The sequence below is a fragment of the Mustelus asterias genome, unplaced genomic scaffold (assembly GCF_964213995.1).
Source record: "Mustelus asterias unplaced genomic scaffold, sMusAst1.hap1.1 HAP1_SCAFFOLD_1460, whole genome shotgun sequence".
Classification (NCBI taxonomy): domain Eukaryota; kingdom Metazoa; phylum Chordata; class Chondrichthyes; order Carcharhiniformes; family Triakidae; genus Mustelus; species Mustelus asterias.
The window spans coordinates 56,857-69,216 of record NW_027591405.1 but is presented as its reverse complement, the minus strand read 5'-3'; the positions used below and the strand labels follow the sequence as shown (position 1 = coordinate 69,216).

Below are 12,360 nucleotides of genomic sequence, written 5' to 3'. Positions count from 1 at the left end.
CAATGGAAACCAAAACTAGGGGGCATAGCCTCAAAATACGGGGGAGTGAATTTAGAACAGAGTTGAGGAGGAACTTCTTCTCCCAGAGGGTAGTGAATCTTTGGAATTCTCTGCCCAATGAAGCAGTAGAGGCTACCTCGTTAAATGTGTTTAAGTCACAGATAGATAGATTTTTAACTAGGAAATTACCAACCGGTGGGGCGGCACGGTAGCACAGTGGTTAGCACTGCTGCTTCACAGCTCCAGGGACCTGGGTTCGATTCCCGGCTTGGGTCACTGTCTGTGTGGAGTTTGCACATTCTCCTCGTGTCTGCGTGGGTTTCCTCCGGGTGCTCCGGTTTCCTCCCACAGTCCAAAGATGTGCGGGTTAGGTTGATTGGCCATGCTAAAATTGCCCCTTAGTGTCCTGAGATGCATAGGTTAGAGGGATTAATAGGTAGAAAATGTAGGGATATGGGGGTAGGGCCTGGGTGGGATTGTGGTCGGTGCAGACTCGATGGGCCGAATGGCCTCTTTCTGTACTGTAGGGTTTCTATGATATTCTATGATATTCTATGATAACCTCAGTGGTTGGTAAACTGATGGAGAAGATCCTGAGGGACAAGATTTATGAGCATTTAGAGAGGTTTAGTATGCTCAAGAATACTCAGCATGGCTTTGTCAAAGGCAGATCGTGCCTTACGAGCCTGGTGGAGTTCTTCGAAAATGTGACTAAACACATTGACGAAGGGAAAGCGGTAGATGTGGTTTATATGGATTTTAGCAAGGCTAATCCACATAAGGTCCCCCATGCAAGGCTTCTCGAAAAAGTGAGAGGGCATGGGATCCGAGGGGCTGCTGCCCTGTGGATCCAGAACTGGCTTGCTCAAAGGAGGCAGAGAGTGTGTATAGATAGCTCTTTTTCTAAATGGAGGTCGGTCACCAGTGGTGTGTCCCAGGGATCTGTTCTGGGACCCTAGCTGTTTGTCATTTTCATAAATGACCTGGATGAGGAAGTGGAGGGATGGGTTGGTAAATTTGCCGACGACATGAAGGTTGGTGGGGTTGTGGATAGTCTGGAGGGATGTCAGAAGTTACAGAGGGACTTAGATAGGATGCAAGACTGGGCAGAGAAGTGGCAGATGGACTTCAACCAAGATAAATGCGTTGTGGTCCATTTTGGCAGGTCAAATGGGATGAAGGAGTACAATATAAGTACGTAAGAACATAAGAAATAGGAGCAGGAGTAGGCCATCTAGCCCCTCGAGCCTGCCCCGCCATTCAATAAGATCATGGCTGATCTGACGTGGATCAGTACCACTTACCCGCCTGATCCCCATAACCCTTACCGATCAGGAATCCATCCATCTGCGCTTTAAACATATTCAGCGAGGTAGCCTCCACCACCTCAGTGGGCAGAGAATTCCAGAGATTCACCACCCTCTGGGAGAAGAAGTTCCTCCTCAACTCTGTCTTAAACCGACCCCCCTTTATTTTGAGGCTGTGTCCTCTAGTTTTAACTTCCTTACTAAGTGGAAAGAATCTCTCCGCCTCCACCCTATCCAGCCCCCGCATTATCTTATAAGTCTCCATAAGATCCCCCCTCATCCTTCTAAACTCCAACGAGTACAAACCCAATCTCCTCAGCCTCTCCTCATAATCCAAACCCCTCATCTCCGGTATCAACCTGGTGAACCTTCTCTGCACTCCCTCCAATGCCAATATATCCTTCCTCATAAGGGGACCAATACTGCACACAGTATTCCAGCTGCAGCCTCACCAATGCCCTGTACAGGTGCATCAAGACATCCCTGCTTTTATATTCTATCCCCCTCGCGATATAGGCCAACATCCCATTTGCCTTCTTGATCACCTGTTGTACCTGCAGACTGGGCTTTTGCGTCTCATGCACAAGAACCCCCAGGTCCCTTTGCACGGTAGCATGTTTTAATTTGTTTCCATTGAGATAGTAATCCCATTTGTTATTATTTCCTCCAAAGTGTATAACCTCGCATTTCTCAACGTTATACTCCATTTGCCATATCCTCGCCCACTCACTCAGCCTGTCCAAATCTCTCTGCAGATCTTCTCCGTCCTCCACACGATTCACTTTTCCACTTATCTTTGTGTCGTCTGCAAACTTCGTTACCCTACACTCCGTCCCCTCCTCCAGATCATCTATATAAATGGTAAATAGTTGCGGCCCGAGTACCGATCCCTGCGGCACGCCACTAGTTACCTTCCTCCAACCGGAAAAACACCCATTTATTCCGACTCTTTGCTTCCTGTCGGATAGCCAGTCCCCAATCCACTTTAACACACTACCCCCAACTCCGTGTGCCCTAATCTTCTTCAGCAGCCTTTTATGGGGCACCTTATCAAACGCCTTTTGGAAATCCAAAAACACCACATCCACCGGTTCTCCTCCATCAACCGCCCTAGTCACATCTTCATAAAAATCCAACATGTTCGTCAAGCACGACTTTCCCCTCATGAATCCATGCTGCGTCTGATTGATCGAACCATTTCTATCCAGATGCCCTGCTATCTCCTCTTTAATAATGGATTCCAGCATTTTCCCTACTACAGACGTTAAGCTGACCGGCCTATAGTTACCCGCCTTTTGTCTCCTTCCTTTTTTAAACAGCGGCGTAACATTAGCCGTTTTCCAATCAACCGGCACTACCCCAGAATGCAACGAGTTTTGATAAATAATCACTAACGCATCCACTATTACCTCTGACATTTCTTTCAATACCCTGGGATGCATTCCATCCGGACCTGGGGACTTGTCCACCTTCAGTCCCATTAGTCTACCCAGCACTGCCTCTCTGGTAACATTAATTGTATTAAGTATTTCTCCTGCTGCCAACCCTCTATCGTTAATATTTGGCAAACTATTTGTGTCCAATATAAAGGGAAAGACTCTTAGTACTGTAGAGGATCAGAAGGACCTTGGGGTCCGGGTCCATAGGACTCTAAAATCAGCCCTGCAGGTGGAGGAGTTGGTTAGAAGGCGTATGGTGTGCTGGCCTTTATCAATCGAGGGATTGAGTTTAAGAGTCCGGGGATAATGATGCAGCTATATAAGACCCTCGTCAGACCCCACTTGGAGTACTGTGCACAGTTCTGGTCGCCTCATTACAGGCGTAATGGAGAGACGTAGGATGAGAGGAGACCTAATAGAGGGATATAAGATGTTGAGAGGCATAGATCGGGTGGACTCTCAGAGGCTTTTTCCCAGGGTGGAAATGGCTGCTACAAGAGGACACAGGTTTAAGGTGCTGGGGGGTAGGTACAGGGAAAATGTTAGGGGGAAGTTTTTCACACAGAGGGTGGTGGGCAAGTGGAATCGGCTGCCGTCAGTGGTGGTGGATGCAAACTCAATAGGGTCTTTTAAGAGACTCCTGGATGAGTACATGGGACTTAATAGGATGGAGGGTTATAGGTAGGCCTAGAAGGTAGGGATATGTTCGGCACAGCTTGTGGGGCCAAAGGGCCTGTTTTGTGCTGTAGTTTTTCTGTGTTTCTATGTTTAACCATTAAGGGAATTAAGGGTTATGGGGAGCGGGCGGGTAAGTGGAACTGAATCCACTATCAGATCAGCCATGATCTTATTGAATGGTGGAGCAGACTTGAGGGGAGAGATGGCCCACTCCTGCTCCTAGTTCTTATGTTCTTATGTCTTGTCTGGATCCAAGCTGGTGCGGAGCTACTAAGTGATTTCACCCAACATAACTGTACATTGTGGAAACTTTTCTGCGTAAAATTATAGAATAAGTATAGCACAGGAGGCTATTCCTATTCCAGGAAGCACCAAGCCTGCACCAGCGCTCTACAAGAGCATCTCAGCTGGTCCCACTCCCATACCTTTCCCCTTCAGGTAGTAATCTAGTTCCCTTTTTGAAGGCCACAATTGGCCCTGCCTCCAACACACTAAGGTAGTGTATTCCAGGTCCTAAACACTAACTGCGTATATTTGTTTTTCCTTTTGCCATTCACTTTTTAAAAAAATTAATTTTCTCACAACTTACCACCCAGTTTTTCTGTCTAGTCTGTCAACACGAGGTTTTAGCATCTCTACCAAATCTTTCTCCAAGGAGAACTCCTCCAGCTTCACAAATCTATCCACGTAATTTAAGTTCCTCATTCCTCGAACCACTTACAAATCTGTTTGCACCCTCTCTAATCCTTCCAAGAGTGTGGTACCCAGACAATAATTCAGTTGAGGCCAAATTGGTGTTTTAAAAAGGGTTTACCATATCCACCTTGCTTTTGTGCCCCAGGCTTCAATTTATAAACCCCAGGATACCGTATGCTTTCTCAGCCGATCCTGCCACTGTGCACATATACCGCCAGGTTCCTCTGCTCTTGTACCCCCATCAGTATTGTATTTTATATTGCCTCCCCTCGTTGTATTCCCCAAAATGCATCATTTAACACTCTTGATTCTTGGGGAATCCTACTAAATATTGCCCTCTAATTCATTGAACCACCATTCACCACTACTGTTTGCTGGCAGTCGGGCAGTTTTGTATCCATGCTGCTGCCACCTCTTTTATTCCATGAGCTTTGACTTTGCTGACAAGCCTTCAAAGTGGCATGTTATCAAACACCTGTTGAAGATTCATGCAAACCTCATCAACTGCATCATGCTCATCAGAAAAACGCAATACTAAAAAGCAGGAAATACTTAACAGATCAGGCAGCTGTGGATGGGTCATCAATCCAAAATGTCAACAATTTACTTTCATATCCAGATATTTTATTAATTAAATTGAAATTCCACCAGCTGCCATCATGGGATTTGAACTCGTGTCCCCAGACCATTAGCTTGGGTCTCTGGATTACTAGTCCAGTGATGTTACCGCTACACTACTGTCTTCCCAATGGGTAGGTTTCTGGAGCCTCTTCCTCTGGTTAGACAAAGAGACCAAGAGTACTGTTTCTAGGGTTGCTGATGCTAAAGCTAGATGGGAATACAAGCTGAGGAGGACCCAAAGACTACAAAGAGAAATTTCAACAGGTTAAGTAAATGTGACAGATGAATATGAGAGAAAATGTGAAGCAAGTCACTTTGGGAGTTACAATTTAAAAATGCTCCATATCTTTTATTTAAGGAACTGCAAATGTTCAAGTTGAGAGACTTGGGTGTACCAAGTTTGTATGCAGGTACAAGTTAGGAAGGCAAATAGTAAGGCAAATGATAAAAGCAAATTACTGCGGATACTGGAATCTGAAACCAAAAGAGAAAATCCCAGGTCTGGCAGCATCTGGAAGGAGAGAAAATGGACAGTGAAGATTACAGTGCAAGCATTCAGTCTCTCAGTTCATTTGAGGGAGGAAAATGGCAACATTTCATCACGGAGAAAAGGCAAATTATATGTTGGCCCAGGGTTCAGAGTACAAGAATAAGGAATTTTTTCTACAATGGTCTTTGGCGAGACCACACCTGGAGTACTGTTGCAGTTTTGGTCTCCATATTCAAGGAGGTATATACTCTGGAGGTGGTACAGCAAAGGTTCATTTGTTCCCGAGATAAGCGGGTTGTTCTATGCTGAGAGGCTGAGTAAATTGGGTCTATGATTTGCTGATAACAAGATTGTGAAGGGGCTTGACTGGGTAGACACAGAGGCTGTTTCCCAAGCTCGGAAATCCAAAACAAGGTGGCACAGTCTCAGGATAAAGGATTGTTCATTTAGGACTGTGATGAGGAGAAACTTCTTCACTCAAATGGGTAAATACGTGGAGTTGTGTACACCAAAGGGTTGTGGACGCTCAGTCATTGTGAATATTTAACTCAAATATCGAAGATCTCTCAGGAATGAATATGGAGAATGGGATATTGGAGTAGACACCCAAAAACTGTAATGAATGGTGGAGCAGCAGACTCAAAAAGGTCACACTGTACTCCTACTCACGTTTCTCAGATGTTTACTTGCCCACCATCATTCACAATTGGGTATGGCAGGACTACAGAGCTTTGATCAGATTTGCTGATTCTGGGATTATTTTGCTATGTGTCTTGCATACCGATTTCATTGGTCAGCCATACAGTTCTGTGTTATAGCTTCACTAGGCTGGCAGTTCATTTTTCAGTGTGTTGGTCTTGGTACACTCATTGAAGCAGCTTGATGGTAATGGTGGAGGGAGGGATATGCCAGGTCATGAGGTTACAGATTGTGGATGAATACAATTCTGCTGCTACATATGGATGTCCAGTTTTGAGCTGTTACATCTGTTCCATCTCTTATCAGATACAGAATGTGGAATGATGTAGAGTGAATGGAAAAGGCACTGTTTACCCTTCTAACAAGTTATCAGATCCTGGCTAGACAAAAATAGAGCTCATTCACTGCACAGAATCTCCAAACCTTATCCTTTTACCTGTGTGAACCCCAGTTTAATTCGCCTTTGCTTGAATGTTTTTGCAAACTGTTCGAGCTCCTCTAGGTCACTAGGTTCATCCGTCTGGACAGATGTGACATGCTTTGGGGCAATGTGTTTTGGGATCTGCAGTGGAGGAAGAGTTTCCAAAGGAGATTCCAGGGCTGAGCCCATGACACTTGGCCGAATGACTGCCTGTGAAATTAAAATAAATTCAATTCATTGATTTTAGCAGAAAAATTACAGGAACTGAGTCAGAGAAACTTCTAAATTCTTCTCAACGGGGAAGATTTTCAACAAGAAAGCAGTTTCATCTAGAAACAGCTTTCACAATAAATTTTCAATTGTTAAAGCCCATTTCCATTTGCACAGATTAATCTGACATTGGTCCCCATCTGCAACATTCTCTGTTGGCCAATGGCAATTTGCTTCTCAACCTTCCAGTCTATGCTACATGGTCCCTGCTGTGCACAATTACAGAACAGCTGTAATACTCTTTACCAGCTGAGCTCCAGGAGTTTAAGTGGAAACTGAAAACTGCCTCTTAATTCATGCTTGAAGATAAAATATAAATGGAACAGTTTGCAAGACTCACTAACCTGCGGAGTGACCCCCATGCCAGACTGAGATGGCAGGAGGCTACTCTGTGACTGCTGAGATAACGAGAGCAGATTTGGAGATTGTAGCAAACCTGAGAAAATATTACAAACCATCATAAGAATACACAGAATAACCTCCAGGAAGACAAAAATCAAATGTAAATGATGGAAGCAATGAAATCCATGGCAGAGTCCTGTTGTGATTATCCTCAGGATTAATACTGGATTGGGGTGAGAAAAAGGAAGAATGGGAAACGTAGCAAACAGTCCTGTAGAACCACTGTTCCAATTGGTACTGGTGGAGGATCACATGATATGATAGGAATTTGGATGTTAACGAGGTCAACAGTAAACTTGAGATGAAAAGAAAAACAACATGTAACAAGTTCAGCAGGCATCTAGAGAAACTGAGGTGCAAATTACCACATCACAAAAATATTGTTTACCAGAAATCAGTGGGGCTTTACAAAATTGATAACTCTAAAGGCAAAGAATTGCAAAGATAAACAGCTGAATCCACAGGATGGGATATCAAAGCAACTGACAGTATAACTGCTAACACCCTTATTGGGGAAGGAGGCTAGTTTTCCATCCAACAGCCAAACAGGCCAGAATCTTCAGAGGCCAGTTCCCTCAATGATCCGGAGCCAAGGCAAATTGCAGATATTCTCCTTAAAAGACAGTTTTGTACCTTTGCTAAACCAGCAAAATACATTTTTAGACTTGGTCATGTGTGGTAACTATAAGCTGGATTTGACTTAGAGTTTCTAAAGTGGACATTGTTTGGGGAAAGGGGTATCTTAGTGAGTTCAGGGAACATGGGTATATTTTGGGAGCAAAGGTTAATTGCAGATAAATGGTGTTTTTAATATACTAAAGTATCATTGTGTATTTGTTGTACGTTTTTATTTTCTTTTACTTTGTGACGAACCAGTCCAATTGTTGTATAAAGAGTTGTACATTGTCCATTATTTCACACAAATATACACCACTAAGAACCAGTGTTTCAAATTATCCTTCAGGGTTTTGAGCCACTCTCACAGGTAACATCAGTGGAGTTCCTAACAGAACTGATACTCCAGGATCTCAGCAGATTCCCACAGTTGTCATCACATTCCCACTCAAGTGAGGGGAAAACCCAAACACGTTTTGCCTCAGTTTTCACAGAGGAGAAGGACATGGGTGGATGTACTGCGGGCTTGCGGTGGACTGAAAAGATTGAGTATGTGGACTTTAACAAAGAGGTTGTGCTGGAATCTTTGAATGGCATCAAGATAGAGAAGTCACCAGGTCCAGATGGGATGTACCCCAGGTTACTGTGGGAGGCGAGGGAAGAGATTGCAGAGCCACTGGCGAAGATCTTTGCGTCGTCGATGGAGACAGGAAAGGTGCTGGAGGATTGCGGATGTAGTTCCTATTTTCAAAAAAGGGGAATAGGGATAGCCCAGGAAATTACCAACCGGTGAGTCTAACCTCAGTGGTTGGTAAACTGATGGAGAAGATCCTGAGGGACAAGATTTATGAGCATTTAGAGAGGTTTAGTATGCTCAAGAATACTCAGCATGGCTTTGTCAAAGGCAGATCGTGCCTTACGAGCCTGGTGGAGTTCTTCGAAAATGTGACTAAACACATTGACGAAGGGAAAGCGGTAGATGTGGTTTATATGGATTTTAGCAAGGCGTTCAATAAGGTCCCCCATGCAAGGCTTCTAGAAAAAGAGAGAGGGCATGGGACCCAAGGGGCTGCTGCCCTGTGGATCCAGAACTGGCTTGCCCAAAGGAGGCAGAGAATGGGTATAGATGGGTCTTTTTCTAAATGGAGGTCGGTCACCAGTGGTGTGCCCCAGGGATCTGTTCTGGGACCCTTGCTGTTTGTCATTTTCATAATTGACCTGGATGAGGAAGTGGAGGGATGGGTTGGTAAGTTTGCCGATGACATGAAGGTTGGTGGGGTTGTGGATAGTCTGGAGGGATGTCAGAAGTTACAGAGGGACATAGATAGGATGCAAGACTGGGCGGACAAGTGGCAGATGGACTTCAACCCAGATAAATGCGTAGTGGTCCATTTTGGCAGGTCAAATGGGATGAAGGAGTACAATATAAAGGGAAAGACTCTTAGTACTGTAGAGGATCAAAGGACCTTGGGGTCCGGGTCCATAGGACTCTAAAATCGGCCCCGCAGGTGGAGGAGGTGGTTAAGAAGGCGTATAGTGTGCTGGCCTTTTTCAATCGAGGGATTGAGTTTAGGAGTCCGGGGATAATGATGCAGCTATACAAGACCCTCGTCAGACCCCACTTGGAGTACTGTGCTCAGTTCTAGTCGCCTCATTACAGGAAGGATGTGGAAAAGATTGAAAGGGTGCAGAGGAGATTTACAAGGATGTTGCCTGGATTGAGTGGCATGCCTTATGAGGATAGACTGAGGGAGCTCGATCTTTTCTCCTTGGAGAGACGTAGGATGAGAGGAGACCTAATAGAGGTATACAAGATGTTGAGAGGCATAGATCGGGTGGATTCTCAGAGGCTTTTTCCCAGGGTGGAAATGGGTGCTACGAGAGGACACAGGTTTAAGGTGCTGGGGGGTAGGTACAGGGGAAATGTTAGGGGAAAGTTTTTCACACAGAGGGTGGTGGGCGAGTGGAATCGGCTGCCGTCAGTGGTGGTGGAGGCAAACTCAATAGGGTCTTTTAAGAGACTCCTGGATGAGTACATGGGACTTAATAGGATGGAGGGTTATAAGTAGGCCTTAAAAGGTAGGGATATGTTCGGCACAACTTGTGGGGCCGAAGGGCCTGTTTTGTGCTGTAGTTTTTCTATGTTCTATGTTGGAGAAGCAGTAGAGCCAACTCCTATTTCTTACATACTTATACCCAGTTCCCATTACAACTTGGGAATGCAGCACATAGGTACAATTGCCATCCATCAGTAACGAGTAGGAACAATGACCTTACCTTGCTGGCTTTGCTGTGTTTGAGGGAGCAGAAATGTAGCTGCAGTTTGCAGGTGATGTCCAGGTACCACCACGAGCTGCTGCAGTGTGTGAAGTGGCTGCAAATCCTGAACATAAACAAGGCATTTTTTGTCAACTTCTGATGCCTCCGTTTCTTGTCAGCAACTGTCCACCACCCTCACCCCCGACAATCCTCACCCCACTATTTTCAAACAAGCTCAGTTTTAACTGCTCAAAGTTCACCAGTGATAAACGATCTCAAATTTAAAGGAAAGTTTCTCTTTGTAGAGAAGACAGACAGGTGATTCAAATACATTGCAATTCTCTTTCAACCACTGCCCACTTTGCAAAGCCCTGGACTGGGTAATCCCAGCATCCACACACCATTACCTGTCAGATTCATTTAGTAGGGAAACAGTTCAGACCATAGCTGTCCCATTCCTGAGCCAGTGAGTGAGTTGAGATGAGTTCCGATCACTCTCAGCAAGAAATATCACATTGAACAGTCTTGCAGTGGATCATCGTGACCTGTGCAACGACTTACCAGTGACATTTGGCATCCCTGACACAATAGAACAGGCCTCACAGGGCCGAAGGTGAACTGTTTCTGCTAATACCTGAGCAGGTGAATCACTCCGGTCTTCGGTTTTGATCTAGAAGATGGAAGATAACTGATGTCAAACATCCCACAAAACATTTAAGCAAAACAATTGTGCTGCCCCAAACTGCAAAGAACCCACCTCCTCTCAACCAGGGTCAAGAAGGCTAACCATCTAGTATCTCCACGGTTTTGCTAACTAACTAACTCAGTTGTGCTGAACTTGGTGTCCTTTTCCATCTGAATGATTCAGAACCAAACAAATAAAGTGAGGCATTCAAGAGGCACTTTGACACCCTTTCCACCAATGTGCTTTTAATACTACAAAAACATTCACTGATGATTTAGCACCGGATTCGGACTCCACCAGCCTCCAACACTTGCTGCCCAATGAAGAGTTTGAAAGTCAGAGCCTTCAGCTGTGACCAGTGATGCACTGGAAGGGGGTGTGTCCAGGTATGACAAACACACACAACGGTGGTCCATATAGGACAAAGGCACAACTGAGGTCCACCACAACCAGCATGAACATAAAGCAATAGGAGCAGAAGTAAGGCACAGGAACAGTTGAGCCTATTCCACCAATCAATAAAGGTCACGGTAGCACAGTGGTTAGCACTGTTGCTTCACAGCTCCAGGGACCTGGGTTCGATTCCCGGCTGGGGGTCACTGTCTGTGTGGAGTTTGCACATTCTCCTCGTGTCTGCATGGGTTTCCTCCGGGTGCTCCGGTTTCCTCCCACAGTCCAAAGATGTGCGGGTTAGGTTGATTGGCCGTGCTAAAATTGCCCCTTAGTGTCCTGAGATGCGTAGGTTAGAGGGATTAGTGGGTAAATATGTAGGGATGTGGGGGTGGGGCCTGGGTGGGATTGTGGTCGGTGCAGACACGATGGGCCGAATGGCCTCTTTCTGCACTGTAGGGATTCTATGATTCTATGATGATGAACATCCCTGCTTCTATCTTATCTATTCCCTTCATAATATGTTTCTATAAGATCTCCCCTCATTCTTCTGAATTCCAATGAGTATAGCCCCAGTCTACTCAGTCTCTCCTCATAAGCCAACCCTCTCAACTCCGGAATCAACCTAGTGAATCTCCTCTGCACCCCCTCCAGTGCCAGTATATCCTTTCTCAAGCAAGGAGACCAAAACTGTACACAGTACTCCAGGTGTGGCCTCACCAGCACCTTATACAGCTGCAACATAATCTCGCTGTTTTTAAACTCCATCCCTCTAGCAATGAAGGACAAAAATCCATTTGCTTTCTTAATTACCTGCTGCACCTGCAAACCAACTCCTTGAGATTCCTGCACAAGGACACCCAGGTCCCTCTGCACAGCAGCATGCTGCAATTTTTTACCATTTAAATAATAGTCCATTTTGCTGTTATTCCTACCAAAATGGTTGACCTCACATTTACCAACATTGTACTCCATCTGCCAGACCCCCGCCCACTCACTTAGATTATCTATATCCCTTTGCAGACTTTCAGCGTCCTCTGCACACTTTGCTCTTCCACTCATCTTAGTGTCATCTGCGAATTTTGGCACACTACACTTGGTCCCCAACTCCAAATCATCTATGTAAATCGTAAACAATTGCAGTCCCAACACTGATCCCCAAGGCAAACCACTAGTCACTGATCGCCAACCAGAAAAACACCCATTTACCCCCACTCTTTGCTTTCTGTTCATTAACCAATCCTCTATCCAGGCTAATACGTTACCCGTAACACTGTGCACCTTTATCTTTGTTGCGGCACCTTGTCAAATGCCTTCTGGAAATCCAGATACACCACATCCACAGGTTCCCCATTGTCCACTGCACATGCAATGTTCTCAAAGAATTC

General features: G+C 45.2%; 1 protein-coding gene across 1 annotated transcript in view; it reads right to left on the bottom strand.

Moving 5' to 3' along the window:
• Positions 1–12,360, bottom strand: part of pou2f3 (POU class 2 homeobox 3) — a 59,697-nt gene that overhangs the window by 19,987 nt on the left and 27,350 nt on the right. The window contains exons 3-6 of the mRNA XM_078206365.1: positions 10,466–10,567; positions 9,916–10,021; positions 6,966–7,057; positions 6,367–6,561 (exon numbers count right to left, since the gene is read on the bottom strand). Coding sequence (XP_078062491.1) covers positions 6,367–6,561; positions 6,966–7,057; positions 9,916–10,021; positions 10,466–10,567 — 495 coding nt within the window. The remainder of the gene's footprint in view (positions 1–6,366; positions 6,562–6,965; positions 7,058–9,915; positions 10,022–10,465; positions 10,568–12,360) is intronic.